Below are 27,178 nucleotides of genomic sequence, written 5' to 3'. Positions count from 1 at the left end.
CTCAATTTAGCCTGTACATAATACATGATCTCGTCCCTTGGCCCTTCATCTTATACATACCCGTCTGATTGCTCATAAAATAGATCATACGGAAACGCTGGGCAGATAGAATCGAATTAGGGCGAGATCATGCCGTCATATCCCTCGACGACGAATGACAGGAACGCATCATCGCCCATCACGTCGACATTGGCGTACGCCGCATCGCTCGCCCTGCCGGCTTCAAGAGCGCCTTCACCAGGGATGAGCCCGAATGCTTCGGCACGACATTCTACTTTGCCGCGGACAAAAGGGACACGAGGGGATCAAAGGGATCGAGCGGGTTATGGATCGGGGCATCGTTGGGATGACGCTTGGGATAGCGGGTCAGATGAGGACGTTCCAGCCGGACCTTCTGGGAGTAAATCGCAATCCTCCGCAGCTGTACCAATTCCTCGATCAAAGCCGACACCGAAGCATACCCGGAATGGAGAGAGCAATATGCCGAGCTCGAGCTCGACCATGGATTCTGGTAGCCCGGAGATGGTAACACGTCCGACTGCCGAGCCCAAAGCGGGCAATGGCCCACCAGCTCATGGCAACAACAACGCTCCCCTCACCATCTTGACCCGATCCTTCTCCTACACCCACATATCACCCCCTTCTCCCAGCTCTTACGATAACAAATCCAACGGCTATCTACCCCCTAAAGCCGAATGGCAAGTCCTCGAAACAGGAGAGATCGTCGAAGCTGAACAGAGCTACGGGGCGACTGATTTAGGCAAAGGCGGGATGGACGGGTTCGGAAACGATTGGGTTCCAGAGAAGAAGAAGTCGGAAATGAAGAGTCCGAGCTTGTCAGCTGCCAGCTTGGTCTCTTCAGCTTTCGGGTTTTCGAGCGCTAGGTGGAAGGGCAAGGACAAGGAGAAGCCGGCTGTAGCGACGATATTCAACCCTGTACCAGAGGAAAAGCAGAAGCCGAGGGAGAAGATAGGCAAGGAGGCACTCAGGAGCGACATTGAAGATATTCTGAGAGGTAAATAGCTTGCGCCTTGTACTCATAAAGCTTAGACAGCGCGACATCAGCTGATCGTACCTTTTCGCTTCTCTCAGACCCGCTGCATACATTAAAGGTCTTCAGCCAAGCTTCAATACCTGCCACACCTGGATCAAATGCCGGTCACTCACATGACGACAACGCTCATGGAGTAGATCTGAGTAACGGGCCTTTCGGCGCGGACACCGCTTCTTTCGCTAAAGCCATAGGCAGGACACGATCCGGTTCGATCCGAACTGAGAGAAAGAGAGAGCGCTTTGCAAAAGTCCTTCGAGGGAGAGGCTCTGAACGAGGAGGGGGCGTCGATCCTACCGAGTTGAGAAAGATGGCCTGGGCAGGGATACCGGAAGAACTGCGACCGATCGCTTGGCAGATGCTACTAGTAAGGATACGCTCAGCCTAGATTTTACTGTGATTGAATAGTTGACACGGTGATCTGTTATAGAATTACCTGCCATTACCGACACAACCGAGATTGGCGACTCTTCAGCGGAAACGAAAGGAATATGCTCATCTCGTCAACCAGGCATTCGGTCGCGGTATGACGACAATGGATGCGCAAGTGAGTGGCTTTGCCTTGATCGTCATGCTGATCAACTAGCTGAAGACCGAGCTCGTCCCTACAGATCTGGCATCAAATTGAAATCGACGTACCGAGGACAAGACCAGGCGTTCCTCTCTGGGCGTGCGAAGTCACGCAGCGAGTGAGTCCATTTGCATGTCTTGACAAGGCTTTGCTAAAGCGAGCGCCTCGAGACAGTCTCTGGAAAGGATCCTCTATGTCTGGGCTATCCGGCATCCCGCTTCGGGTTATGTGCAAGGCATCAATGATCTCGTCACGCCGTTCTTCGAGGTGTTTCTGAGCGCATATGTCGGTGAGTCGATCTTGCAAACCGCGCAAGATTCCACCTCGGTCTGATAGATGGAATCTACCCAGATTGCGATCCAGAGCTGTTCGACACTACGCAATTACCAGCCAACATCCTGGCAGCCATTGAGGCCGATTCTTTCTGGTGCCTGTCCAAGTTGCTAGATGGTATCCAGGACAACTACATATCGGCCCAACCTGGCATTCATCGTCAAGTCAAACGGATGGCGGAACTTGTGAAGCGTATCGACTGTAAGAAGCATTATTCTTGGCATCGCGATCCCGCCTGCATACTGAAATAAATATATCGCTGCAGGTCCACTGGCAACACATATGGACGAGCAAGGCGTCGAGTACATGCAGTTCGCTTTCCGATGGATGAACTGTCTCTTGATGCGAGAGATTAGCGTCAAATGTACCATCCGGATGTGGGACACTTATCTGGTAAGCCCGTTCTCCGACGTCGAACCCGCAGCCACCCCGCTGACCCGCTTTCCTTCACATGGTAGGCCGAGGGAACCGACGCTTTCTCGCAGTTCCATCTTTACGTCTGCTCGGCATTCTTGGTCAAGTGGAGCGAGAAGTTACAAAAGATGGATTTCCAGGTCAGCCCAGCTCAGCCTTGTTCTGGCAGAGCCGCTGTAACCCTGTGCTGAAATGTCGCTTCCGTCGTCCGCAGGAAATCATCATGTTTCTACAGAGGCTGCCTACAGATACGTGGAAAGACCATGATGTGGAATTGCTCCTGTCCGAGGCCTTTGTCCTCAAGTCTGTCTGGCAAGGTGCAGAGAACCACTTCAACGGAGGTACAGAGGGCCCGCTAGGGGGAGGTATGGGCGGCCGGTAATCACGACAAGGCAAGGTAACGAAATGCATGGGTACGCAATTTAAGTTGTAGAGCAAACAAGATGTAGGATCGGCATCGTTCGCAAGGCATACCATGTGTCGCTTGACAAGGTATGAAAGGGTAGATCGATGCAGATCCAGAGCCAAGCCCGACCGTCTCCTCGGTACGCGGAATAGCCTCCGAGAGCGATACCTCGGTCAAACCCCCGAAAGGACAAGTACTTGATGTGATACCTCATCAAAAAGGGAGACCAGTCGACGAAACGATCAGCTACGCAACTATAAGACCTGTAGCTCGCTGACTTCCAGACCGACATTACGGACGACACTTGTACAATATCAGTTGCATCAATCGCGTTAACGACATCCGGAGAGCCTGAAGAAGCGGTCGACACACTACTTGGACACACCTGAAGACGAGAAGAAGGAGACACTTGACACCTGCCATCGACAAGAGCAGGTCCGACAAGTTCGACAAGCTCACATATATACCTAGAGTATAGGTAGCTAGCAAAAACAGAGATCCTAGCAGGATGGATTTTGAAGGGACAGAGTTGGTCGAGAGCTATGGTACGGTGAAATTTGCGGGCTCATCCGATCAGACGACGACCATCCGTGATCTAACTATATCTGCGTTGTCCCTTCCGTTCTCTTCCGCTCAGACTATCTACTGAAGATGATCGTCGTCGGAGAAGCTGGAAGCGGGAAGACGTGTTGTGTGCATCAGTTCATCCACGAGTCTTGTAAGTTATTCTCACTTGGAAAGATCCGGCCGGTATAGCTATAGATAGTTGATGTTTCCCGATGCATGATATCATGGTACCCACGGATCACTTGTTGCGTATCCTCATGTATCCTCAGTTAAGGAACACTCGGCTCATACCATAGGCGTAGAGTTCAACTCGCGAACATTACGGATAGGGGACAAGACGGTCAAACTGCAGGTAAGTCGAAGGTGCATATCCTCCATAGAATATAATTTCGTTGCTGATGATAAGGTGTCTGGCGGGACCGTGCGGATAGCTATGGGACACGGCGGGGTCTGAACGATTCCGATCGGTCACCCGGAGTTATTATCGGGGTGCTGCGGCTGCGATCGTGATGTACGATATCACGAGGTACGTCCCATCATCACAAAGCAAGCCTACGAGACGCTACCCCGAAAAGTTGGGAATGATCTGGTGCAGGATAGTATACTGAAGCAGACATGATCACAACTATTTTCCAACTCGCAGGCGCCAATCATTCTTGGACCTAGGCAAATGGCTGGCAGACTGTCGAGCGCTAGCTTCACCTCATTTGGTGGTGGTACTCGTTGGGAATAAGTTGGACAGGGAAGCGGATCGGGAGGTGGACTACCTGGAAGGTCTCCGCTGGGCCGAAGAGAACAGTGAGTCGGCGAGCCATCATCTTTGCTCGTGCAAACAGAAAAGGAAGAGCTAATTCAATCTCTGGATTTTTCGCATGCTAGATCTACTGTTTCTGGAAATCTCATCCCTAACGGGAGCCAATGCTCAACAACCTTTCCTACTAGCGTCCCAATCAATATTACTCCTCATGGAATCGGGTACACTCGACCCGGATGAGAGCGGGACGGGCGTTTCTTTCGGGGAACGGCAGCTACGAGCAGTAGGATCTAGTTCGAGGCTGAGCTTGGGAAGCGCTTTCGGGCGAAAACGGAAGAGGGAGAGTGTCAATGTCAAGGACATGGTAGGGAGGGGAGGCAAGTGCTGTTGAGCCCCCTCGAATCAGTATGGACGCAACAGACGCAGCGTCTCGCCGCGTCCACAGTATATCACACAGAACGGACCTATAATAATTTTCTTGGCAGTCACAGTTGTGCACATCATAATGACCCTTGTAAGCGATCGTTTATATATCCTCTTAGTTGTAATGCGTCTCGACATCCTGGGTGTACTCGTCCTCCCCGGCCCGGTACCGGTCGATGAGAGTTGCGCGTGAGAAAGCTGCAACTTGATGATGCCCTCTTCCCCTCCCCATGTGATGTGATGTGGCGCCCCACTCGCGCCAAAACTTGCTTTGTCCACATTCCAACGGAGGGGGGACCTCGACACAACCAGCAACGAGCAACAACACAAGACGAGACAGGCTTGAAAACGAATAGACAGCTCGACGTACAGCCCATACGGTTCTTGTGTCTTCCTGCGACGATCTGCTGATCTAGAACTTCGACGGATCGCGGAAACCACGCCCATCTGGCTCGACAACAAGTTTTCTACGAAGACCACCACACGATCAAAAAACAACATCCGCTCCTCAAAGGGACAGCTCTTGGATCACCTCCTTTCTGGAAAATAGCAATAGTCCATAGCTCGCACTAGCTACTTGAACACTCACATCACGACTCGTTGTTGGATTTCTGATCGGCCGTCCAAACAACGCATACCGACCATGTCGTTCCAACCATCAGAACAAGCTCTTCAGGAGCTGATCGTCACGCTGAGGGGTTCCACGAACCCTAGTTCAGATGTGCAGCGCCAAACGCAAGAGGTCGGTCTCGATTCTCTTTACTACACTCATCGCTCTTTAGTAAGACGATATATACCGTAGTAGTTTGCTAAATCCGTATCATTCGCCTGTGGTCATACTGTACCTATTCGTAATTTAGCGATTAGAACAATTCTCCTCTCATCTCCCTGGCTACCTTGCCTACCTCGCCCATATCCTCATCCAATGCTCCAACGAGGATGACACGACCCGATCCGTAGCTGGTCTCATCCTGAAGAACGCCATCGTCAGGCCGTTCGCCCCAGAGGGCGAGGTGGTAGGGATGGACTATGTCAAATCGATCGTCCTGCAAGGAATGAGGGATCCGAATCAGACTGTCAGGCAGACGGTGGGAACTGTCATCGTCAACATCATGGCAAGGGAAGAGGATGGTGCATGGCCCGAGGGTTTGGAAGCGTTGATGAAGGCCGTCGACAGTGCCGACCCCAATGAGCAAGAGGTGAGTGCTTGATCGCCAGGTCGATCACCGCTCAGTGGGTGCGTCGTGACTGAAGAATGTACCTGGAACTTTTCGACGCTTCCCTCTAGGGAGCTTTCAACTCGCTACAAAAGCTTGCAGAGGACTGTTCGAAAAAGGTCGACTGCGAGATCAACGGGCAACGACCGCTCAATTACCTCGTCGAGCGTTTCTTGGCGCATACCGAGCATCAGAACCCACGAATCAGGGTATACGCCTTGACATGCTTGAAGCACTACTATCAACCTGGAGTACAAGCCATCATGGTGCAAATTGACAACATCATCGCCGCCCTATTCCGACGAGCTTCCGATGCCTCTCCCGACGTCCGAGCTGCCGTCTGTCAGTCGCTCAGCATCCTGCTCAACATTCGACCCGACAAGATCTTGCCTCAGATGAGCAATGTCGCCGAGTATATGATCTACTCGGCTCAGGATCAGGACGAATCCGTCGCCCTGGAAGCCTCCGAGTTCTGGTTGACGTTCGGTGAAGACCCTTCGATGGTCGATCAGCTCAGGCCGTTCTTGCCTCAGGTCGGACCTCTCCTCCTGAACGGGATGGTCTACTCGCAGAGCGACCTTGATTGGCTCGGTGGGGATGAGGAGGAGGACGAGAATGTGCCCGACAAGGCCGAGGACATCAAGCCCCGGTTCTACGGAAAGACTCACAACCAGGAACACGTCGAGAGTAGCGGGCCCAAGGCTGTTCCCGCTCCGAAAGCCGAAGATGAAGACGACGATAGCGACTATGCCGACGATGATTACGACGAGGACGACGAGGATGACCTGCAGGGTGAATGGAACCTGCGAAAATGTTCCGCCGCCGCGTTGGACATCATGGCCGTCAGCTTCGGAGACGAAATGTTGACCGTCTTGCTTCCCCATTTGAGGGACAAGCTGTTCAGCACTGACTGGCTGCAAAAGGAGAGCAGCATCTTGGCTTTGGGTGCGATCGCCGAAGGTGAGCAGAAAGTCGTACGGCTAGGAGTTTCCGTCAACTGACTCTTGATTACGCATCGCATCCTAGGCTGCATGGACGGACTCGTTCCCCATCTACCCACCTTGTTGCCGTTCTTGATCGGCGCATTGTCGGATCCCAAGGCAAGTTCCTGCTATCGTGCTGCGTTCTCGTTTCTCTGCATACTGACCTGACCTTGATCACTTCCAGCCTTTGGTGCGATCCATCACTTGCTGGACTATTGGTCGATACTCGAGCTGGATCGTTGAGCAGGTCGACTCTGGCAATGGCCGAGACGCCTACTTTGTACCAGTGCTCGAAGGAGTGAGTTCAAGCTGCGAGATCCTGCTCAGCTTCGCATGCTGAACTGACGCGCTGTCCATAGCTTTTGCGCATGATCCTCGACCCTAACAAGCGAGTCCAGGAAGCCGGGTGCAGCGCCTTTGCTACGCTCGAAGAGGAGGCTGGTACCGCTTTGGAGCCTTACATGCAGCCCATCCTGCAGAGTTTGGTAGCGGCATTCCACAAGTATCAGCAGCGCAACTTGCTCATCCTCTACGATGCCATCGGCACGCTTGCCGATTCGGTCGGACCCGCCTTGAGCAAGGAAGAACACCTCCAGGTCTTGATCCCCCCTCTGATGCAAAAGTGGCTCTCCTTGTCCAACGATGACATCGCGCTGGTGCCGCTCCTCGAGGTGAGCTCACTTTTACCTCTCGAAAACGACTTGATCATAGGTAGACTGACCGCGATCTTCACAGTGCTTGTCGTCGGTCGCCATCGGAGCTGGGACCTCTTTCGCTCCTTATGCCCCAGGCATCTTTGAGCGATGCTTGCAGATCATCCACAAGGAGCTGCAAGTGTTCCAAGCATGGACTCAGAACCCTGACGGGTACGAGGAGCCCGACTCTTCTTTCGTCGTGGTCGCTCTCGACCTCCTGTCCGGTCTCTGTCAAGGATTGGGACTAAACATTGTCGAGCTAGTCAACAACAGCGGCAACTCGATCTTGCAGCTCATGTCGAGTTGTTTGCACGTGAGTCAAATTGACATCCAGTGCCGTGACAGGGCACAATGTTGATCGAGCTGGATTCTCCTCCATCAAATAGCACCCGGAGGATAGCATTCGACAATCGGCCTTGGCCCTCTTGGGAGATATCGCTATTGCCGCTTTCCCCTTGGTCCACCCTCACATCGCCGAGATCATGCCTATCGTCATCGAGCAGATTCTTACCGATCCCTCTGACACCCAAGTCAGCGTCTGCAACAACGCTACCTGGGCGGTCGGGGAGATCGCTTTGCAATTTGCTCAAGATGGTGAGAGCGGAAAAAATTGCTGTTTCCACACCCAAAATCGATTAACCTTGCCTTGCTTTGGTTACAGCCACGCAATTCGAGCCTTTCGTGGCTCCTGTCATGGACCGACTCGTACCCATCCTGTGCAACTCGCGCAGCCCCCGCAGCCTGAGCGAGAACGCCGCGGTCACCATCGGTCGAATGGGTCTCATTTCGCCGGCTCCGATAGCGCCTCACCTGGCTCACTTTGCCAAGGCCTGGTAAGTTGGCGCCATCATAAATAAAGACGGACATGCCTAATCCGTTCGAACGTGCAGGTGCACCGCCCTCTGGGAGATCAAGGATAACGACGAGAAGGACTCTGCCTTCCGAGGGTTCTGTATGCTGATCCAGGCCAACCCTGCCGGCATCCAAGAGGTATGTTTGCATCGGATGGCTCACCGTAAAAGGGCAGGGCTGACTTTGTATCTACGTACGCAGGACTTCTTCTGGTTCTGTAACGCTGTTGTCAAGTGGCAGACACCGTCGGTGGAGCTTGACGACATGTTCCGCAAGGTATGCAGGTCACAGGAGGAGTTCTAATTCATGTATACTAAGCTGTGCTTTTCCTTGTGAATAGATCCTCGGCGGATTCAAGCAGATGATGGGAGACGCAACATGGACTCAGATGATTGCTGGATGGCCTCCTGCCCTGCTGCAGCGTCTGAACGAAAAGTACGGCGTCTGAGGGTCGCTTCCGGCGGGCACGATTCATCTCGACTTTCCTGGACTCGACCTAGGCACCGGTTTCTACGATCTATCGGCACGAATAGATTTCTTTCCTTACGACCAATGCAACGAAACCGAGCTGGACCTTGGCTCATCACTATACGGGTGGGACTGGGCCGGCTCGAGCATCTCTGGTTCTCTTTTGATCATGATTGTATCCTTTAGCAGTATATAGGTAGATAGCTCCCTCATCAGGTCGGAGTCGGCGCACGCTCGCCACCCTCATCCCATTCTATAGATTTCACTAGCATCCTGACTTGCCCCTTATGGGCTCAGGCAACCCCTCCAAACCCAAGCTTTGTAGAATATCCCTGGCCTCCAGCAGGACGTAGATCGTAGACGAACATCAAAGTAGATTAGAGCATCATCATGTCCGTTTTGCTTCCGCCCACTCACGGCCTGACCCGAGCGAATACTCCTGCTTCTTCGTCACTACTACCACTACATTGTCAGATGTCACACTTGATCAAGGAGTGCCACCTTGTAGCATCTGAGAGTCTACATCAGTCCCAAGTACGCCTTGGTTATAAGACTTAACGCAGCTACTTAGACGCTCGAGGCTGTCTGCGATAAAACACAGCTACTTGATCAGAAGCAAGAAGAGCTATCGAAGCGAATTGTCGTGTCTAGCGATATGTCGGGGTCGAGTGAGTATCGAGGTCACCGAGGAAGTTCACATATCTTACTGATATCTCTGGCCGTGACCAGGTAGGATTGCTACGCAGTATGCATCCGCAGCGAATGTACCGCTCATAAAGGCACCTACCTTGTGGCTGCCGCGACCAGTGAGTGCTCAAGGGAACTCGATCTCCGATCGTTTCGACTGAGCTCCGATGTGCTCCAGATCACCATGCCAGACGATGTACATCCGCTTCCGGACGATATTGGGGCATATGTAGGTCCTCGAATGGGTCCTGTGATCGTTGCGTATTGACTTGACGCTCCCATCGACTTGGTTGCAGTTCGTTTACCCTTTCACGCTGGAGCCGCATATCCTCGCTCAGACTCCTCCTATCCACGAGCGGATCAAGACACAACGGATCGAGAATGAGAAAGTCCTTGAAGAGCGCATAGAGCGTGCCAAAAGAGAGAAGTAGGTCCGAAAGGTTGCGCTTGTTTGGTCAAAAGGACTAAACGCAGATCTTCCTCTCAGGGTCGAGGAGATGAACCGAATAGCTCCAGGGTGGAATCCAGCTTCCTTTTTAACACCACAGCATCTACAAGCTTCGCCTGTGTCTCCTGCAGAGGATAAACCCACGACCGTATCCGAGAGCAAACCGCAGGCAGAAGAGGAAGATCCAGATGCTGCATTCAACAGCTTGAAGATTACATAACCGCCATGCCGACCGCCTGTTGTGTCTTCTGTACTCGACCGACTCATATACCCTGCACGAGATATGCTCCCAGATTGGGAACCCTTTCGAGCTTGATGCTGATAAGCAAGAGGCCCTCGCCGGTCCGTCAGATTGACTGACAGAACGAGCGAAAAAGCCGGCTGTACCACGATCAAGGTTCATCTTCCCAGTTCTTGATTAGAAACACCTGTGATACATGGGATAGGTGCCAGTATGCTTGCCGAACCTAGTATGCATCGATCATCCTGACCAGCTTTCGCGATGATCATGGTTCCCGGCTCGGGGTGTTGGCGCGTGGCCTTCGCGGTTCCGGGCGCCAGGTTCGAGCTTGTCGTCCAGCAGGACGTTCATATGCCTCGATTCCGCCCAACCTTAGAAATGTTCATGAATCGCAGCATTCCAATCAGCATTAGCTGTTCTTGCAGCTTGTAGCTTGTAGATTGAGCGACCTTTCCTGATCACAAATTCGGACCGCACGAAGAAACATGGAGAGCTCCAGCTTGCACGAGGCTTTGAACGTGTAAGCTATTGAGTCGACGTAGCTTTCAAAATCGACCCTGATGGCTGTCTGATGACATCTCGTAGCTACATCTCGGACGATGCGTACGTTTTCGAGCCGAATGCTCTTTCTGCGGGTGGACTATACCCCGGTGAAAAAGATCACCGAGAGACCATGAGCATCAACCGCAGGACCGGAGAGATAACCCTGAACGGTTAGCTGAACGATATTGGGCGGTTGTCCGATGGGATTTGATCTAAACCAAATCACTTCTCAGCTCCCAATATTGGTGCCCCTATCGGCCGAGAGAAAGTCATCACTTGTTTTGGTATTGTCGGGATTGTGACTCTTGCGACGAGTAAGTCCGTCGGTCTAGCTTGTACAGAAGGCGCTTCGGCTAACTACCATATCGCCGGCAGCCGACTTCATCATCGTCATCACCTCTCGAACGCCTTCTTGTCGACTGCTTTCTCACCCCATCTATTTGGCAAATGACTTCCGTTTGCTGCCTCTTTCGAATCTCAGCTCTTCTCAAGCTATCCTCGATAACCCTGTCGAGCGGGAACTGGTTTCGCTCGTTGAGCAAGGTCTTCGCGCGGGAAGGTTATGGTTCTCGTACGGATGGGACCTCACCAACAGTCTGCAGCGGCAGCAAGATATCATCGAAGCCGGACGAAGCGGCGAGCCCATGTGGAAGAAGGCGGATGACAGGTTCTTTTGGAACAAGCACTTGATGGCAAAGTTGATTGAAACGACGGAGCTGGGAGGAAAACAGAACGACGTGAGCCTTTCCTCATACCACCTGTATTCCCAATCAGTTTGGCATACTGAACATGTCATCTCTCCAGTTGAGCCGGTTCATCTTGCCAATGATGTTTGGTTGTGAGTCGGCATGACGGGCTACTCAATCTGAACTATCGGCAAGCTAAAGCAATTCCTTATAGCGGTAGAACTCCGGTCGTCAACCATCAATAACCACGACATCCTCTTCTCTCTCATCGCCCGACGATCTCGATACCGCGCAGGTACTCGATACTTCACGCGAGGTATCGATACGACCGGACATGTAGCCAATTACAACGAGACCGAACAGATGGTCTTGACCGACCCCATCAATGTCGATCCCCGAACTGGGTTTGCTATGGGAGGGAACGGGCGAGTAGAAGGAAAGGAGAGGAACAGTTTCGTTCAGATTCGAGGGAGTATCCCCTTGTTCTGGGCCGAAGTCAACAACCTCAGGTACAAGCCTGATATGCAGGTCATGGAGTTGCCGGAGACTGCAAGTAGGATTCTCACTTCTATGACTCACAACCTCTTGTTGACCGAGTTCTCCTGCGTCAATAGATCGAAGCGTTGAAGCTCCACGTTGAAGAACAGGTCCGGATATATGGGGACACCTACTTTGTCAACCTTGTCAATAACAAGGGGCACGAGCTTCCCGTTAAAGATGCGATGGAAAAGGCTCTCAAGGCTTGCGGAGAACCGAAGGCGCATTATGTCTACTTTGACTTCCACCACGAATGCCGTGGATTGCGCTTCCATCGTATCCAATTGCTGGTGGACGAATTGCACCAAGACTTGGCACAGATGGGCTATTTCCACATCAATCTCGGTGGAGACGCTTTGACGGCCAAACCTACTCATCGACAGACCGGAGTCATCAGGTCAAACTGTATGGATTGCTTGGACAGGACCAACGTGACTCAAGCCGCTCTTGCCAAGGACGCCTTGCAGAGGCAACTGCAAAGTATCGGCGTACTGGCGCACAAGGAGACCATCGATGACCATTCCGAGTTCATTCACGTGTTCCGTAACGGTAAGCCTCTCGAGATAGGAACAACTCCCGAGCAAGTGATTGACACTGTCCCCACCTTGCAGTGTGGGCTGATCATGCCGATACAATCTCGAAAGCCTACAGCGGGACTGGGGCACTTAAGACGGACTTTACCAGGACTGGTCAGCGAACCAAGCAGGGAGCTGCCCAGGATGGTGTCAACAGTGTGATGCGATACGTCAAGAACAACTTCTTCGACGGTAGTCGACAGGTAGGTCAGGCGCCTCTCGAGATGTGCTATGTGCTGCGAACTAAACAGATGTCCCGTCGATTTTATTTAGGATGCCTATGATGTCTTGACTGGTGCATGGGTTGCGAGGAGAGGAGCCATTCCTCCGCTCTCAGATACGCGGCCTTTCTTGACCAGAATGGTGAGTCTCGATGGCGCTCTTCGATGATCATCGACTAACAGGTCAATGTCGGTCTCTCGCCCTTAGATGCCTTATGTTCTTGGTTTCGCAATGTTCATGATTGCCTGCGGAATCGTCTTGCCCAAGGCTACTGGTGGGTTTGGTCCGCCACGATACTCTGCTATTCTTCGCTAACCCAGCCACGCCTACAGAGTTTGCCTTGACATCGTATATTTTCTTCTGGGTACTCCTCGCGGGCGCCGCCGCTTCTTACATCTGGGCTCACGTAAGTAGTGATGCGCATCGCTTGACGTGCAACACGAATTAAGAAGTATCTCAAAATCCAGGGCACTTCGTACGTCAATTGGCCCCGTCTTAACGCACCTTACGAAATCCTCTCGTACAAGGGCCCCGGTTTCCGAACCCCGAGTCGAGGTCGAGGCATCGCGATGGCTTGGAACCGCAAGGTCCGACAGGAGGCTGGAGCGTCTGGGACGAGAAAACCTAGACCCGAGGAGATCGAATTGGGCAGGAAGAAGGGGAGTCTGATCGATTAAGCAAGCGAACGAGGCCGATAAGAGGTGCAGAAGGTATCTGAGTCAAACAAAGCGAGAACCACGCGAGATGATGAGTGCCTTGAAGCGCGGATTCGGTCAGAAGATTACACGATAAATGCGAGCCAGAGCGGATACAAGAATATTAATAATCTCTCATGGTCCAGATGCACCTGTCCACCAAGATGGATAGTTATCTCTTGCTGCCCATATTGCCGATCCACGACGACACGATGGATTCGGGTCGATCCTTGCCTCCAATATACAGACATGCCCTCAGACCCGCACCCTTATCTGGCCACCTTTTCGATGGTAGCGCTGGCTGCGAAGAGCTTGCGGAAGTTGACAAGGTCTCCTCGATCAATCACCATTCATATCGGCTTGGTGGTCGTCAGCCAGCTGAAGGACCAGCTGATCTCCAAGGACGTTGCTGACGCCGAGTCATTGGTCGCAACAATTCCTTACTTTCAATGAATCGTCGTTACGTGAATGCGTGCGTCCCTCAGTTTATCATGAAATGCTCAATCGTCCTCCATCGATCATGCGGAATCGCCTTGTCGCGCTTGGACGACCTCGCTAGTCGTAATCTTCTATGACCGTGCCGACTCCCAACCCCTTGGCCGCCTCGATCATGGCATTCGCAACCGCTACATCCTGCACGGCGATCCCTACGCTCTTGTATATATTGACTTCTCCCCCGTCCGGCCTGACCGATTCCGCGCGGCCGTCTTGTGTATTCAAGATCTCCCCAAGCTCAACAGTCTGATCAGGTCTGACGTCCTGCAACTCGCCTGCCTCGGTCAGACAAGCTTCCCTGGAATCGCACGTGATCTTCCCACCCGATCGCAAAGCGCGGTTGACGAGGTCTGCATCGATCTCTCGCATGTGGGGTTTATAAGACCCGATAAGGACGATTGCCGTCTTATTCCTCTTCTTGTCGATGTTCTCGTCATCGTTACTGCCGGAATAAGAACCCTCGCGTGAGGGGATGGCTGAAGAGGGAAAGAGGGATTCGGTGGACGGGGTCGCTGTGACGATCACGTCCGCCTTCTCTAGGACTCGCTCCTGGTCGAAACCTTCTTCCCCATTCACCCCGAGGACGATATCGACCTCGACCTCGGCCCTGATCTTTGAATCTTTGCTGTTGGTGAACAAAGCGCGTAGCTCGTTTCCCAGCTGATCCAGCCGGTCCGTCTTTCGCCGATTGATGATCGTCATCGAGGAGATACTCGGGAAGAAGGTCTTGAAAAGAGCAGCGTGGGCTCTTATTTGAGCTCCAGAGCCGAAGAAAACGATGTGCTTCGGACGATCAGAGGGGTCGTTGAAGATGGTTTGGAGGTAGAGCGTCGAGCCTGGAAGCCGCCAATTGGAAAACTAAACGAGTCAGTGAGCGTGTCTACCTTCGGACGTTTAACTGGGAAGACTCACCACAAGCATTTCTTAGTGCGGTCAGGGCACGAGCATTGATAACGGCCCTGAGGTTGCCCGTCGTTTCGTCAAAGATGGTCGTGGTCGCGGGTAAACCGGCGTTCCCCTGGTTGGGTACCGAGACGACCTTGATCCCGATCCCGCCCAGGTCCAATTTTGCGTCGGCACGAGCGGGCATGACCAGGGTAGTCACATCGTTCGATGTCAAGGTGGTCCTGAGAGGTGCTTGGATGAAACCCTGCCGATTCGAGGAAGAGTATGCCTTGAAAGCTCGGGATTGAGATTCGAGAGCCGATCGGATGGTGGATGGGGATTCGAGCAGTTCGGCGACGTCTTTGCCAGTGAGAACGAGGATAGATGAGGGCATGGCGGACAGGAATGAATGACCTGCAAGATGCAGGATGCAAGGTTGGCGATGGTATGTACTTGAATGTTGCAGTTTACAGGTTGCAGGTCGATAGATCGATAGATGAACCAAGAGAGGACGGTGGTCTTTCGGAGTTGACCGCTTTCGGGTCACAGACGACGATCACGTGACATCAAGTTCGAAGGAGATGACCGATGATGCGAGGTGAGTGACCCATGTGGGATGATAGGGATAAGGTCCATGATCCTCGACTCGGACCATATATATCATCAAAGCACATATTCAGGCCTTCACAAGGCTGACCTTCAAATCGATGGCAAGGCGATGATACAACCTCTCATCAGAGCCTCTACACGTCAGATCATCGCCTCACACAGACCCACATCCACTCGATCGCTTCATATCGCCAGGACTATGTCAATGCCCTTCTCTTGCTTCCCTTGGTCCAAGAAACAAACTACCGCCGCCCTTCGAACGTTTTCCGAGGATCAACCCAGGTACACCCAAGATCCTCCCGCTTATAGCCACAGTGAAAAGCCCTCGTCTAGGATGCCCGCTGTCGCAACCAGAGGTTTCGCGACGACCGCGCACAAGCAAGAGGTCAACGCCTTCAAACTCGGTTTGCCCATGGAAGAAGCCAAGCTCAGGCTGAACAAGCTACAAGCCTTGTTGGTCGAGCATAAATTAGATTACTAGCAAGTCGTTATATCTTGTTGACCCATAGTGTGCTCTGGAGTTGACACTGAATTATGCTTGTACACCCGTGCGACACAGCATCGTTGGCACGGCCGACGAGCATCTCTCTGAATGGACCGCCTCGACGGACCAGCGGCGTGAATGGATAAGCGGATTCTCCGGATCAGCCGGGACTGCCATCATCTCCCGCAAGTCTCAAGATGGCAACGATGGCGTCAAAGGGGATGCCTCGGCCTGGTTGTTCGTAGACAACAGGTACTGGATCCAAGCTGAAGGGCAGACGAGCAAAGAATTGTGGGAGGTGGTCAGGGTCGTCCCGAAAGATTCTCCGGGGATCACGAGTCCGTGGGAATGGTGCAAGAAGGTACGCATAGGTCTCGAGGTCGTCAGGGCGCCAGTAGCTTATCGGGCTGCTTTCGGTTGGTTCGGATTAGCACGTAGAGGAAGGAGCTAGGATTGGGATAGACCCCAAGTTGATCGATTGGCGTGAGTCTTTCGATCCGGTTGCATCGGTGCTTTGGTGAGCTAACCTAATCGTTGATACCGCGACGACATACCCTCTTAGCCACGGCGCAATCGATACAAAAGACCTTGGTGACCAAGAACATCTCGCTCTTGGGCATCACCGAGAACCTCGTCGATACCGTCCGAGAACCCGACGTCCCCCCTTACTCGAAGACGATGTTGGAAGACCATCCTCTCGTCTTTTCCGGTCAACCTACTTCGGAAAAGCTCGCTAACGCCCGTCGATCGCTGTTCGGCGAAGATCGGGATCAAGATCCAGAGAACCACGGTGGGATCTACGTGCTTCCCGTCTTGCCCGCCATCGCCTGGCTACTCAACTTGCGGTGCCAAGGAGATATCCCCAACGTTCCCGTCTTCCGATCATATCTCGCCCTGACGCCTTCCCGCGTGTGTCTGTTTATCGACCAAGACAAACTCAACGAAGAGGTCAAGCAGCGATTGAGAACGGACGGGGTGGAATGGCGGGATTACGGAGTGGAAGAAGTAAAGCGATGGGTTCTGGAGCATAGGATCCGGGTGAGGGAAGAGAGTGGGGAAAAGGCGCTCGAGGTCGAAGGGAGGGTTCTGGTACCCACGAGCGCGAGCTGGGGTCTGGCCGATGCGATCGGACTCGTGAGTCGTTGCTTGGCATTGACTTTTTTTTTTTGAAAAGTTTGGTCGCAATGGTCGAGACTGACGACCTGAGACTGGTCTTGACCGTTTGTAGGACAACGTCAAGACGATCGACTGCCCGGTAGATACCGCAAAAGCGATCAAGAACGCCACCGAGATCGAAGGTTTCAAACGGGCTTACCTTCGGGACGGTGCCGCTACCGTGAGTCGACCAAAACGCCCGACATTCAATATGCCAAAGCTGACTTATCGGCACGTCTTGTGACGGAACTTGCGGTTCGCATCTTTGTCGCTGACAGGCGCGATGGTTGGCTTGGCTGGAAGAACAAGTCAAGGAGAAGAAGATGGATATCGGCGAGTGCGACGCTGGTGACAAGCTCACCGCATTCAGATCGTTGGAACAGTATTACCGGCAAGTTTGCTGTCCCTGGCTCAATGGTGATGGTATGTGTTGCTGATTTAGTCACCAATCTGGGGAAAGAATAGTGGTTTGGCTTATGATAATATCAGCGCTTCCGGACCCAACGGAGGTGGGAACTGAGGTCGAGAGCTATGGTACATAGCAAATCGCTGAAATGGGTTGATCCCTCGCAGCCCTTCCTCATTATATCCCTCACCAGGGTCAAGATCGGCTCATCGATCGGGAGACGACTTATGTCATGTGAGCCTCATCACCACCTATCTGGGTTGCAGCTTTGAGTCCCCAGCTAATTGTCAATATCTCAGCGATGCGGGTGGTCAATATCTTGGTGAGTCATGACGATCGATTTCGACAAACCAATGACTTAAACTGATCGATGGCTTGGTCTCCGCAGATGGCACGATCGATACGACCCGGACGCTGTAAGCCTGCTCGAATTCTCCTGTGATTAAGAATCGTATTTGAACGATTTTGCGTATAGACACTTTGGCACTCCCACTCCTGACCAGACTCGGGCCTTCACCAGGGTCTTGCAGGGTCACGTAAGCTCGGTCTTTCCAGCTCATCGAGACCTTTCAAGTCGGCTAACAAATAGTCACGTGCAACGCCAGATTGCTATCGAGACCACACCCTTCCCTCAGGGCACCAAGGGAGACAAGCTAGACCCCTTGGCCAGACAGTTTTTGTGGCGAGAAGGACTGAACTTTGGACACGGTGTAGGACACGGCATCGGCTCTTATCTTTCGTGCGTACCGCCAGAGTCCTGCCATATCGAACGTGTAGTCTGAAACTGTGCTTATCTTTCCCATTATACAGTGTTCACGAGCGTCAGTAGCAATACATCCGCGCTGGTGGCCCACTGGCTGACTCCCCTCGACCACCTTGCAGTCCCTCCGGGTATCGGTTGGGCGACGACCATCAAACCAGGTCATATCGTCTCGAATGAACCTGGATTCTATCTCGAGGGCGAATGGGGTATCCGGATCGAGAGCGTCGTCGTCTGTAAGGAAGTCGAGGTGAGTTGGTAACGTTCGAGTCTATCACAATTTGCTTCGCTTATCCTGTGACCATTTCGTAGACGAGGTACGCTTTCGGTCAGGCGCCTTGGCTCTGTTGGGAACGAGTGACGAGGGTGCCCATTCAGGCGTCACTAGTCGATTTCACCTTGCTGTCAAAGGAAGAAGCACAATGGCTCAAGGACCACAACGATTTGTGCATCAAGGAAGTCATGCCGCTGCTCAACCGGACCGGTGATGAAAAGGCTCGAAAGTGGTTGAAGAAACAGGCTTTGTAGTAGAGATAAGACGCGCTGCTGCTTCCAGGTTGCAAACACAAGATGAGGACCGATAACGCTATCATCAATACTGTAGCGAAAGAGAGTGGCCGAAAGCAAATACGGTCCCAACTGCTCTTGTGAGTCATGTCTATGGATGAGGCCAGACCTGTTTCGATTCCGTACATCATGAAGAAGAGATGGCATCTATCGGATAACGTGCTTGCACGATCAACAGGTGGTCCTCTTCGTAGATCAAACCCAGTTCATATTGCTCACCTCGGATCCTGCACATCCAGTCGCGCACTGCAGACCCAATCCACAAACCGTTCCTCAGTCCAATCGAGCGCTTGTAGGAACCTTCCCTTCACTGCACTGTACAGCCCATCTCAACAGCTTGATCTTTTGCACAGAGAATTTGCGGGTTGCAGTGCATATCCTTCACCAATCGTGCTCGAATGGAAGATACGTCAGGACATATGGTCATCGTTAAAGAGACAGTACAATTGCATCGAGAGGAGTATCAGGTATATCTATCTATGACACGTCACGGTCCGATTCAGGTCTTCATAAGTTGTTCCCAGTTCCACCTTCTTCCTTCTCGATCCCCTCTAAGCGCTTGACTTGCCTGGAAATGAGCGGAGCAACAAGGTTCGTCACGTGAGCCTTGTGTCATTCGGAGAAAGGTTGAGAAACGGAGAGACCGTCGAACTCACTCGTCCCGCATCGCTTCCCGCCATCGTTTCAGCTTGGCCGATTCGTTGACCCGGAATCCAAACAACTTGGGATCATACACCTCCGCCTTGATAGCCGCCGCCGCCGTGCTGATCGACCCAATTCCCGTCGGCCCATGTCCCAGGTATCCCGGCAATCCCGAAGCTCCGCCCACATGTCCGACAGGTCCTCCCGGGCCCCCCGGTCCTGGTACAGGGGGACCTTTACTCGGGACCATATGTGGGTAGACCATGAACAGCATATGAGGGAAAGTCGTCCCAAAGTAAGCACCGTCGATGTTGCCATGTCGGCTACCTTTTGGCGAATAGAGGTCTTCACAACGAGGGCAATATAGTTTGACGGCTTTCTGATAAGGTGCATCGGCGAGACCGACGGGGAGAACGGGTTGAGAGTAGCAGTAAACGCGGGGGCAGGTGCCAAAGTCGGCGCTGCGGTACTTGTCGAGCTGGCGAGAAAGTGGGATCAGCAATGCATGCGTGAGGTTTATGCCTTATGAAGGACAAGGCGGCATGCTTACCATCTTGGCCAAGCCTCGTGTTGTGATGATGTATCGAGCGTGAATTAGGCCGTACAGATACCTCGCCGAATTGTCGATCGTTTCCCGCAAATCTTCGTCCATGTCATCCTCATCCTCTGTTCAAGTCGACCCACTTGTCAGCCATAGTACACAGAGTCCTTGATGTAAGGCGGAACTATGCTTACCAAGCTGATCCGTGATCAGGTCGAGCGCCCTAGCATACTCTTGCACCACCTCCCCGTTCAATCCGGTCAAGTTGAAGCGATCCAGGATGTAGTCCTCGTCGATCTCGACAAAGTATTCGTTGCCCTTGGTCGACAAGAACCAAGTGATCCAGCTGTACGTTCATAAAGAGGGTTCGGGTCAGCCTCGCCGATGTTCTAAAGCGAAAAGGATCCACTAGGGGAATGAAGAGGAGTGCTTACCTATTGGCATACTCCGAATCGGAGCCCGTAGAGTATTCGTTCATAGTTGTTCTGTCTAGCCGCTAACCGGTTTCGGATCGTAATCTAGTCCTATACTACTCCAGCCCTGGACAGAGGCAGAAAGACCTGGGATCTTGATAGCTTGTAGCGGTTGGCTTACCACAAAGGTCTTCAGCTTGGAACGACATGAACGAAAGCAGGCCAAGTGCCGGCCGGCCGAATGATCGGGGTCGATAACGCATAATCGCTCTTTTACGTGTTGCCCCCATGAAACCCGTTACCTCATCGATCGACCTCTCCCCGGGTCTATGAATGGTGGTCTCGCTATCTTCAGAGGAGTTCGTTCGTCTTATACGTATCTCGTCAATAGGCAGGCAGAGATCCATAGACCTTTCCTAATACCATCAGACCCAGTCCCAGACTTTGCATCGGTTGACATCACCGCGGAAGCACAACCTGGATCTCGAAAATGGGAGCCCTACTATCTTTGCCTCTCCTCGGCGGAGGCATAGCGACGATCGGGTCGAGCCTCTTTTCCGGTTTCATGCTCTTCATGGGAGGATCAGCCGCTTCAGCTTTCTGCAAGAGCTGCAACTGTAATTCCAGTATCGCAACTCGAGTCGGCTTTGGTGTGAGCGTCGACGATTTTGCTGTATTCGTTCAGCGAACGGTCTTCGCTAATCACGACATGTCTTTGTGCTACAGTTGATCTTTGCTTTAGCGGCCATGATGGCCTATGTCTCGAGGACGGACATGGCTATCAGGCAGATCGAGAAGCTTAGTTGGGATTGGATCAAGATGGACTGCTCAGGAGGAAAGTGTTACGGGCTGTTGGCTGTAAGTAGCTCGTCGTTGTCAGGCCTTTGTCGGTGTGCTCACGAACAGTGTACCGGTACGTTGTATCGACAGGTTCACCGATTCGAGTTTGCGCTCGTCATCTTCCACTCTATCCTCGCTCTTTTGTTGCTCGGCGTCAAATCTACCAAAGCCAAGCGGGCCGCGGTGCAGAACGGGCAAGTCTAGCTGAGTCATTTGAGCATCTCCGACATCATGCTAATTGTGCCTTTCATCTACAGCTGGTGGGGTCCGAAGCTGTTGTCATTCTTCCTGCTCAGCTTCCTGGCTTTCCTGATCCCCAACGAATTCTTCATGTTCTACGGCCGTTACATCGTACCCATCGGAGCCTTTTTCTTCATCCTCATCGGGCTGGTCCTCTTGGTCGACTTTGCGCACACCTGGTCGGAGACTTGTCTCGACCGCTGGGAATCGTCAGAGACGCAATCCAACCTCTGGCAATTTATTCTCGTCGGATCGACCTTTGGTCTCTATCTCGGCGCGATCATCATGACAACGGTACTCTACATCTTTTTCGCCGGGTCAGGGTGCGGAACCAACACCTTCTTCATCACCTTCAACTTGATCCTGTCGATCATGGCGACACTATTGTCAATCGCGCCTCCCGTTCAGGAAGCCAACCCGAAATCTGGTCTCGCTCAGGCTTCCATGGTCGCAGCTTACTGTACCTACTTGACCGCCTCGGCCGTCGCCAACCACAACGACGACGGACACGGCGAGTGTAACCCGTTACACCGATCCGGCACCAAGAAGACTACCATCCTGCTCGGCGCCTTGTTCACCTTCCTCGCCATCGCGTATTCCACCTCGAGAGCTGCCACGCAGAGCAAGGCCCTGGTCGGCAAGGGAAAGACCGTCGGGCCGATCGCTCTGCCCGATGGAGACGGCGAGATGATGGACGAAGAGGGTCATGTCCGTATGGTCACCAGTCAGCCCAAGCCTAGGAAGGACGAGATGAGGTATCAAGCTATCAAGGCGGCTGTCGATGCGGGGTATGTGTTTGCTTTAGACGAGCCGACTGGTCCTGACGAGAAACTTACATTGTCTCTTGATGTTGCAGCGCCCTTCCGGCTTCTGCATTGGACGAGCCGGAATCCGATGACGAGGACGAAGTGACTGGCGTTGAGAGGGATGACGAGAGGAGTGGGACCAAGTACAACGTTAGTCGGCTCTTCCCTTGCTATGGTCACGCATACCCTACCACTGACCAGCAATACGCTCGTTTAGTACTCCTGGTTCCATGTCATCTTTGTGATGGCGGCCATGTATGTGGCGGGCCTGTTGACCGATTGGTACGATCTATTTTCTTCTGGTCATTCACTTGGAATCTGCTCTGACCATTTCTTACCCGCAGGCGCGTGGTCTCCACCATCTCGGCGAGCGCTTCCGGCAACGACGAACCCGACGTCTACATCGGTCGATCAGAGGCTGCTATGTGGATGAGGATCGTCAGTAGCTGGATTTGTTACGGAATCTACGCCTGGAGCTTGTGAGTTCTCACGTTTCGCCTAGTGTATCACCGAAGTGCTGCTGCTGAGAACCGACTGCGCCCGTTGATTAGGCTGGCTCCTCTGGTGTTGCCGGATCGATTTGGTTACGAGTAAATGTTGTGTTTAGCAGTGTTGTCTAGTCGAGGCGAAGCGTTGTATACTAGATCTAGTCGAACGATCGTTGAACGTGCTGTGACAACAAAAGATTAGGAACAAAGAAAGGAAATAGCATCCGACGCGTCACGAAAGGACCCGGAGAAGCCATCAGTTTGAGGTTTGACCACGACTTGCTTTGACCAAAGGATGTATATATGTATATTATTATTGTATATATGCAACTCTATCATGTCAAACGACCGGCACAGTCTTATCAGTCACTCATTGTGGTTCATACACTTCGACATGAGCGAAATCACTCACATATGCAGTATGCAAGATTGCGGCAAGCCTGCCACGTCCAAGGACAAACTGTACCCCCCAACCCGGAGGTCGTGGCCCCTACACGATCCTCGACTCGAGCCGTTCAGGGAGAGTGGTTACTATATCTGTTCCTCGCACAGGTGAGTACCTTAGAGAAGTATGCATTGCCATGACCATGTTGATTTGACTCTCAACTTGCCGGTGGGTCTGATTCTGCTTGCAGATGTGACACCAAGGAGAAAGGAGAGTTTTGCAGGGACGTTGTCAAGGACGCCACTTGGCCGGTCAGCTTCTCCAAGTGCAATCATCACTTGGCACAGGCCATTCGTAGGAAAAAACCCAAACCCACGAAAGGTTCCATTGATGTGTCGTCATCTTCGTCGGTAACTCAACCTGCCGCGATGTCACCTTGCGTGTCGTCGACTACCGATCAACCGGCCGCTTCCACCTCCGCCGCAGTCTCTACCGCTCAACCTACTATATCTCCCAGCCCTAATCAATTCGGCCCATCTCCGATCGTTCAACCTCATGCAGCTTCGACAGCTCGCTCCACTATCTCGCCTATCTCTGAATCCTTCACGTTGCCTACCACTACCGGTTTCCCACAACGCCCGTCCCCTCGCTCAGCTTACATTCGCCAAACGAGCTCTCCTACCCCGTCGAGTTACATCTCTCCTTCCCATACGCTCCCTGTTCCAGTTATCAAACCCGCCGATTTGTACGGATCGACGAGACCGGAGGCAGGAGGGGAGGCGGGTATCAGGCCGGACGAGAGATCGTCGGCATTGGGATCGGGCGACATTGGTATCGAGGACCGGGAGGAGCTGGCCGACAGGGAGAGAGAGTTGACAGCCACAGTAGACCACAAAGTCAATCGGGAGAAAGAGCTGGTCGCAACGATCGATCAGATGGTCAATAAGGAAAAAGATTTAATGGCGACAATCGACCGGATGCGTAGGGAGCTTGCTGAAAAGGACGGACAGATGATCACGATTCAGAGAGAACATCTCGAGCCAACACAGAGATTGAACGATGGATGGAGGGAGACCACAGCGAGGCTTGGCAAAGCTGAGGCCGACCTTCAGGCCGAACGCGCGAAACTCGAGCTCCAAGCGGTTCAACAGCAACTTGCCATGGCGCAACGAGAGATCCGGCCCCTACCTCGAGCCAAAAAGGAGACGTAATCGTTGCCTTTTCACCCCCAAGTCCGATCGACTGCTCACGACCTCGAACCCTACGTATTATACAATCTCTGAATCCACGACGCCACGACATTCATGACAAGCCAAGAAGTCCTACCGACCAACGGCTTCTTCTACCGTCGACTCCCTACATCAATTTGCCTGTGCATATGATAACATCAACCTACGTTGTCAACTTATGAACCCATTCCGCATGATGACGATGCAGATATTGCATGTGATGTCAAGAGACAGTCGAGTCTGTCACGGATCATGCAGTAGTGTAGGCAGATCTGACCTTACAAAGACGAACAGAGCGCCACATCTCTCCAGGCTGCGCCGTCCGTCGCAGGCTAGACGCATGACGCCCCTTTCCCCGGCCCATTCGCCGGAGCCTACCTGTCATCCCCTCTGTAGCGATGCTAGCTTAATCAATCGTTTCCACGCTTCGCGCCTAATGCAGGCCATCATGACCTGTTCCATCTGCCTGGTCGAGCTGCGGTGCGGACTTCTGGTTCTATGGCTCTCTAGCTTGAGCTGCAGCGCGATCTTCTGCCTCTTTAGCGAAAGTAACGCACGTTACTACGAAAACGACAGCCACTCTCCTATAATCTTATTAAGAGACAGGCCTCACCATGTTTCACTCGTCTCGCGTGAAGACAATGCTGAAACAAAGCATGTCAGGCGGGTAACACCGCGATAGCGTTTCACAACCTGAAACCTGAAACACGTTCATGGCAATCCCTTCAAGCGCATCAACTTCGCACGGAATACCAGAAGAGAGCGTTTCAGAGTGCCCGGTCCAAGAGAAAAAAAGCCACACACGCATCCCCAACCAAATCCGAATAAGAATCCATCTAACACACACACACAAACACACATCCCGATCGTCCCGCCATGTCATCGTCCGACTATATACATTTTTACTTCATCCGTCGCGTCTCGACTGACGACTTAACCGATGACAAGCTTCTCCTCGTCGTCGTTGAAGGTGTAAGCGGGGACCTCCAAGTTGAGCTATAGGGTTTTAAGTTGTAGGCAATTGTCAGTTTTGAAAGGATCAGGACGGGCGGACCGAGCCGGCTGGGAACTCACGGGAGCGGGACCTCGTCGAATTCGACCGGAAATGTCGTAGTGGGAACCGTGACACGGGCAGAACCAACCACCGTCTACAAAAACCACCATCGCGTCATCAGCCGCAATGTCCGTCATCTCACAACGTCTTCCGAAAAACGCTAGAGCAGGACTCACAGTCACCGGCCTGACCCAAGGGCACACAACCCAAGTGGGTGCACACACCGAGCATGACCAACCATTCGGGTCGCTGGACACGGTCGTCGTCGGCCTGGGGATCACGGAGCGTCTTGATGTCGACCTTGTTGGCCTCCTCAATCTCGTCGGCGGTTCGGTGTCGGATGAAAACGGGTTTACTACAAAGCACACGAGGAAATAACGTCAGCGAGGGAACCACGGGAGGACATGTGCGGGGACGCCCTGAACTGACCCTCTCCACTTGACGATCAGGTTCTTTCCCTCTGGGATGGCGCTCATCTCGACCTCGACCTTGGCCAAGGCCAAGACGTCGGCACTAGCGGCCATGTTGCTCAGAATGTCACTGACGGTAGACTTGGCACCGCTGGCGGCCAAGAGACCCATGGATCCGACCATAAAGTATTGGAGCGATCGGTTGGTGTTGGGGGATTTGGCGAGGTAAGGGGTAAAATCGGGGATCGAGGTGGTCTCACGGAGAGATCGGGCCGAGGTGGAAAAGTATCGAGGCTGGTAGATCCCGGTCGATCGGGCTGCGAAGAGGTGCAGAGAAGTCGTGGGTTGTCAGTCGAAGTTGTCGTATATAAACGGAAAGAAAGCGATGGGAAGCGAGACGAGGAAGACGCGATCGACAAGGGACGAGAGAACGAGGCGATGGTCGACATCACCAGAGCAGGAGAGAGTTATGTATTCCTCGTTCTGCTCGATAGAGAGGCCAGAGCAGAGGTAATACATCCTTCGCTCCCGCTCGGGATCCGGAAAAGGACAGACTTCTCGCCGAGGTCCGTTTGTATTCCTCGCCAACGCTCGAATTGAGGTCGATCTCGGCATTCCTCGTTACGCTCGACCGTATGTAATCTCGCTCTACGCTCGACGACCAACATCCGGAAGCTCGATCTCGCTCCCCTCGAAAAAGGACATGTCCTCGCTGATGCTCGAGGGAGAGACGCAGATTGGCAGAAAGTCATGACTTCGCTGATGCTCGAGGAGACACTCGCTCTGCTCTAAGAAGATAAAGGTGACCGGGTTTCGGTCGAAAGGATGAGGAAGAAGAGCAGCGACCTCGCTCTTCGCTCTGCTCAACAAGAGAACGGATCTCGCTCCGCTCGAAAAGAAATAGGGATTCGATCGCTGCCACTCGCTCAAAGTGTACTCACGAACCGCCCTGCTGACGTGCATGCTCCCACTCTGCCTCGCCACCCACGACGGGATGGCATCCTTCCTGGGCCCGTTGTGACCGTGCTCGTCGGCTGCGTGACCTGACCCGTGTCCACCGGCCTGGATGCCCTTCAAGGCGTGGTTGACGGCGCTGACGGGGAGGCCCGAGGCGAGCGCCCTCGAGCTGGGAGCGAGGTTGATTCGGGTGAGAGAGAGAGCCATCGTCCGAAGTGATGCTGCTACTAGGTCGTGGAGTGCGGGGAGTGAGGGAGTGTATGTCTACGTTGTACGCTGATGTCGATTGATCGATTGTTTGAAAGAGATGCCCCGAGCGAGCGAGCGAGCCCTCCCACAACTCACGATCGCCCATTCGCTCGCCTCCGACCCTTCCCCTCCTTGGGACTTTTGCTCCGAAATCATCCGCGGATCGCATCACGTTACGAGCACCCTCACTCTTCC

The 27,178-nt window shown here is 53.0% G+C and overlaps 11 protein-coding genes across 11 annotated transcripts; 8 read left to right on the top strand and 3 right to left on the bottom strand.

Annotated features, from left to right (window-relative positions):
- Positions 1 to 243: 243 nt before the first annotated feature.
- Positions 244 to 3,019, top strand: HD553DRAFT_293092 (putative Tbc1 domain family protein; the record flags this gene model as incomplete). The annotated part of the gene is made up of 11 exons (XM_046178419.1): positions 244 to 511; positions 554 to 723; positions 946 to 1,015; positions 1,093 to 1,418; positions 1,482 to 1,598; positions 1,663 to 1,740; positions 1,797 to 1,911; positions 1,974 to 2,156; positions 2,221 to 2,348; positions 2,414 to 2,509; positions 2,584 to 3,019. The coding sequence occupies 11 exons, from the start codon at positions 244 to 246 to the stop codon at positions 2,749 to 2,751; spliced, it is 1,719 nt and encodes a 572-aa protein (XP_046038925.1). The 3' UTR covers positions 2,752 to 3,019.
- HD553DRAFT_306635 (P-loop containing nucleoside triphosphate hydrolase protein) lies at positions 3,020 to 4,722 on the top strand. The gene is made up of 6 exons (XM_046179305.1): positions 3,020 to 3,320; positions 3,413 to 3,493; positions 3,612 to 3,694; positions 3,774 to 3,868; positions 3,986 to 4,140; positions 4,222 to 4,722. The coding sequence occupies exons 1-6, from the start codon at positions 3,284 to 3,286 to the stop codon at positions 4,485 to 4,487; spliced, it is 717 nt and encodes a 238-aa protein (XP_046038924.1). The 5' UTR covers positions 3,020 to 3,283; the 3' UTR covers positions 4,488 to 4,722.
- A 48-nt stretch (positions 4,723 to 4,770) lies between these two features.
- On the top strand, positions 4,771 to 9,136 carry HD553DRAFT_306633 (importin beta-2 subunit). The gene is made up of 12 exons (XM_046179304.1): positions 4,771 to 5,261; positions 5,380 to 5,718; positions 5,808 to 6,696; positions 6,763 to 6,836; positions 6,904 to 7,017; positions 7,079 to 7,390; positions 7,455 to 7,727; positions 7,801 to 8,008; positions 8,076 to 8,247; positions 8,305 to 8,404; positions 8,468 to 8,542; positions 8,607 to 9,136. The coding sequence occupies exons 1-12, from the start codon at positions 5,163 to 5,165 to the stop codon at positions 8,712 to 8,714; spliced, it is 2,763 nt and encodes a 920-aa protein (XP_046038923.1). The 5' UTR covers positions 4,771 to 5,162; the 3' UTR covers positions 8,715 to 9,136.
- On the top strand, positions 9,125 to 10,089 carry HD553DRAFT_339869 (uncharacterized protein; the record flags this gene model as incomplete). The annotated part of the gene is made up of 6 exons (XM_046182480.1): positions 9,125 to 9,268; positions 9,336 to 9,402; positions 9,464 to 9,540; positions 9,600 to 9,650; positions 9,718 to 9,848; positions 9,909 to 10,089. 6 exons carry the CDS (start codon positions 9,125 to 9,127, stop codon positions 10,087 to 10,089), a joined length of 651 nt encoding a protein of 216 aa, XP_046038922.1.
- A 506-nt stretch (positions 10,090 to 10,595) lies between these two features.
- HD553DRAFT_339868 (inositol/phosphatidylinositol phosphatase) lies at positions 10,596 to 13,350 on the top strand (the record flags this gene model as incomplete). The annotated part of the gene is made up of 12 exons (XM_046182479.1): positions 10,596 to 10,630; positions 10,696 to 10,823; positions 10,887 to 10,967; positions 11,029 to 11,390; positions 11,458 to 11,491; positions 11,554 to 11,867; positions 11,954 to 12,425; positions 12,488 to 12,654; positions 12,725 to 12,814; positions 12,881 to 12,947; positions 13,006 to 13,079; positions 13,141 to 13,350. The coding sequence occupies 12 exons, from the start codon at positions 10,596 to 10,598 to the stop codon at positions 13,348 to 13,350; spliced, it is 2,034 nt and encodes a 677-aa protein (XP_046038921.1).
- Positions 13,351 to 13,852: 502 nt separating this feature from the next.
- Positions 13,853 to 15,214, bottom strand: HD553DRAFT_179224 (uncharacterized protein). The gene is made up of 2 exons (XM_046176944.1): positions 14,776 to 15,214; positions 13,853 to 14,699 (listed from the first exon to the last, which is right to left on the bottom strand). The coding sequence occupies exons 1-2, from the start codon at positions 15,140 to 15,142 to the stop codon at positions 13,924 to 13,926; spliced, it is 1,143 nt and encodes a 380-aa protein (XP_046038920.1). The 5' UTR covers positions 15,143 to 15,214; the 3' UTR covers positions 13,853 to 13,923.
- A 206-nt stretch (positions 15,215 to 15,420) lies between these two features.
- On the top strand, positions 15,421 to 19,120 carry HD553DRAFT_306623 (putative cytoplasm protein). The gene is made up of 16 exons (XM_046179303.1): positions 15,421 to 15,837; positions 15,917 to 16,202; positions 16,273 to 16,324; positions 16,404 to 16,975; positions 17,070 to 17,177; positions 17,275 to 17,387; positions 17,462 to 17,505; positions 17,570 to 17,636; positions 17,702 to 17,724; positions 17,791 to 17,818; positions 17,878 to 17,938; positions 18,008 to 18,141; positions 18,213 to 18,223; positions 18,285 to 18,412; positions 18,475 to 18,809; positions 18,969 to 19,120. The coding sequence occupies exons 1-15, from the start codon at positions 15,467 to 15,469 to the stop codon at positions 18,688 to 18,690; spliced, it is 2,214 nt and encodes a 737-aa protein (XP_046038919.1). The 5' UTR covers positions 15,421 to 15,466; the 3' UTR covers positions 18,691 to 18,809; positions 18,969 to 19,120.
- A 134-nt stretch (positions 19,121 to 19,254) lies between these two features.
- On the bottom strand, positions 19,255 to 20,526 carry HD553DRAFT_179020 (putative casein kinase II beta chain). Its single transcript, XM_046176942.1, has 5 exons — positions 20,347 to 20,526; positions 20,107 to 20,258; positions 19,922 to 20,037; positions 19,382 to 19,849; positions 19,255 to 19,297 (listed from the first exon to the last, which is right to left on the bottom strand). The coding sequence occupies exons 1-4, from the start codon at positions 20,388 to 20,390 to the stop codon at positions 19,382 to 19,384; spliced, it is 780 nt and encodes a 259-aa protein (XP_046038918.1). The 5' UTR covers positions 20,391 to 20,526; the 3' UTR covers positions 19,255 to 19,297.
- A 173-nt stretch (positions 20,527 to 20,699) lies between these two features.
- On the top strand, positions 20,700 to 23,034 carry HD553DRAFT_306620 (serine incorporator/TMS membrane protein). Its single transcript, XM_046179302.1, has 8 exons — positions 20,700 to 20,977; positions 21,052 to 21,183; positions 21,256 to 21,359; positions 21,423 to 22,193; positions 22,262 to 22,361; positions 22,429 to 22,493; positions 22,556 to 22,690; positions 22,763 to 23,034. The coding sequence occupies exons 1-8, from the start codon at positions 20,816 to 20,818 to the stop codon at positions 22,803 to 22,805; spliced, it is 1,512 nt and encodes a 503-aa protein (XP_046038917.1). The 5' UTR covers positions 20,700 to 20,815; the 3' UTR covers positions 22,806 to 23,034.
- An 86-nt stretch (positions 23,035 to 23,120) lies between these two features.
- On the top strand, positions 23,121 to 24,467 carry HD553DRAFT_366634 (uncharacterized protein; the record flags this gene model as incomplete). The annotated part of the gene is made up of 2 exons (XM_046184108.1): positions 23,121 to 23,251; positions 23,335 to 24,467. The coding sequence occupies 2 exons, from the start codon at positions 23,121 to 23,123 to the stop codon at positions 24,293 to 24,295; spliced, it is 1,092 nt and encodes a 363-aa protein (XP_046038916.1). The 3' UTR covers positions 24,296 to 24,467.
- A 478-nt stretch (positions 24,468 to 24,945) lies between these two features.
- HD553DRAFT_306615 (Rieske [2Fe-2S] iron-sulfur domain-containing protein) lies at positions 24,946 to 27,047 on the bottom strand. Its single transcript, XM_046179301.1, has 5 exons — positions 26,719 to 27,047; positions 25,797 to 26,094; positions 25,544 to 25,722; positions 25,388 to 25,461; positions 24,946 to 25,309 (listed from the first exon to the last, which is right to left on the bottom strand). Exons 1-5 carry the CDS (start codon positions 26,939 to 26,941, stop codon positions 25,247 to 25,249), a joined length of 837 nt encoding a protein of 278 aa, XP_046038915.1. The 5' UTR covers positions 26,942 to 27,047; the 3' UTR covers positions 24,946 to 25,246.
- Positions 27,048 to 27,178: the final 131 nt, after the last annotated feature.

Source organism: Filobasidium floriforme, assembly GCF_021052385.1.
Source record: "Filobasidium floriforme strain CBS 6241 chromosome Unknown HD553scaffold_4, whole genome shotgun sequence".
Lineage (NCBI taxonomy): Eukaryota > Fungi > Basidiomycota > Tremellomycetes > Filobasidiales > Filobasidiaceae > Filobasidium > Filobasidium floriforme.
The sequence above is the reverse complement of the archived record's forward strand: the minus strand, read 5'-3'. Positions and strand labels throughout refer to the sequence as shown.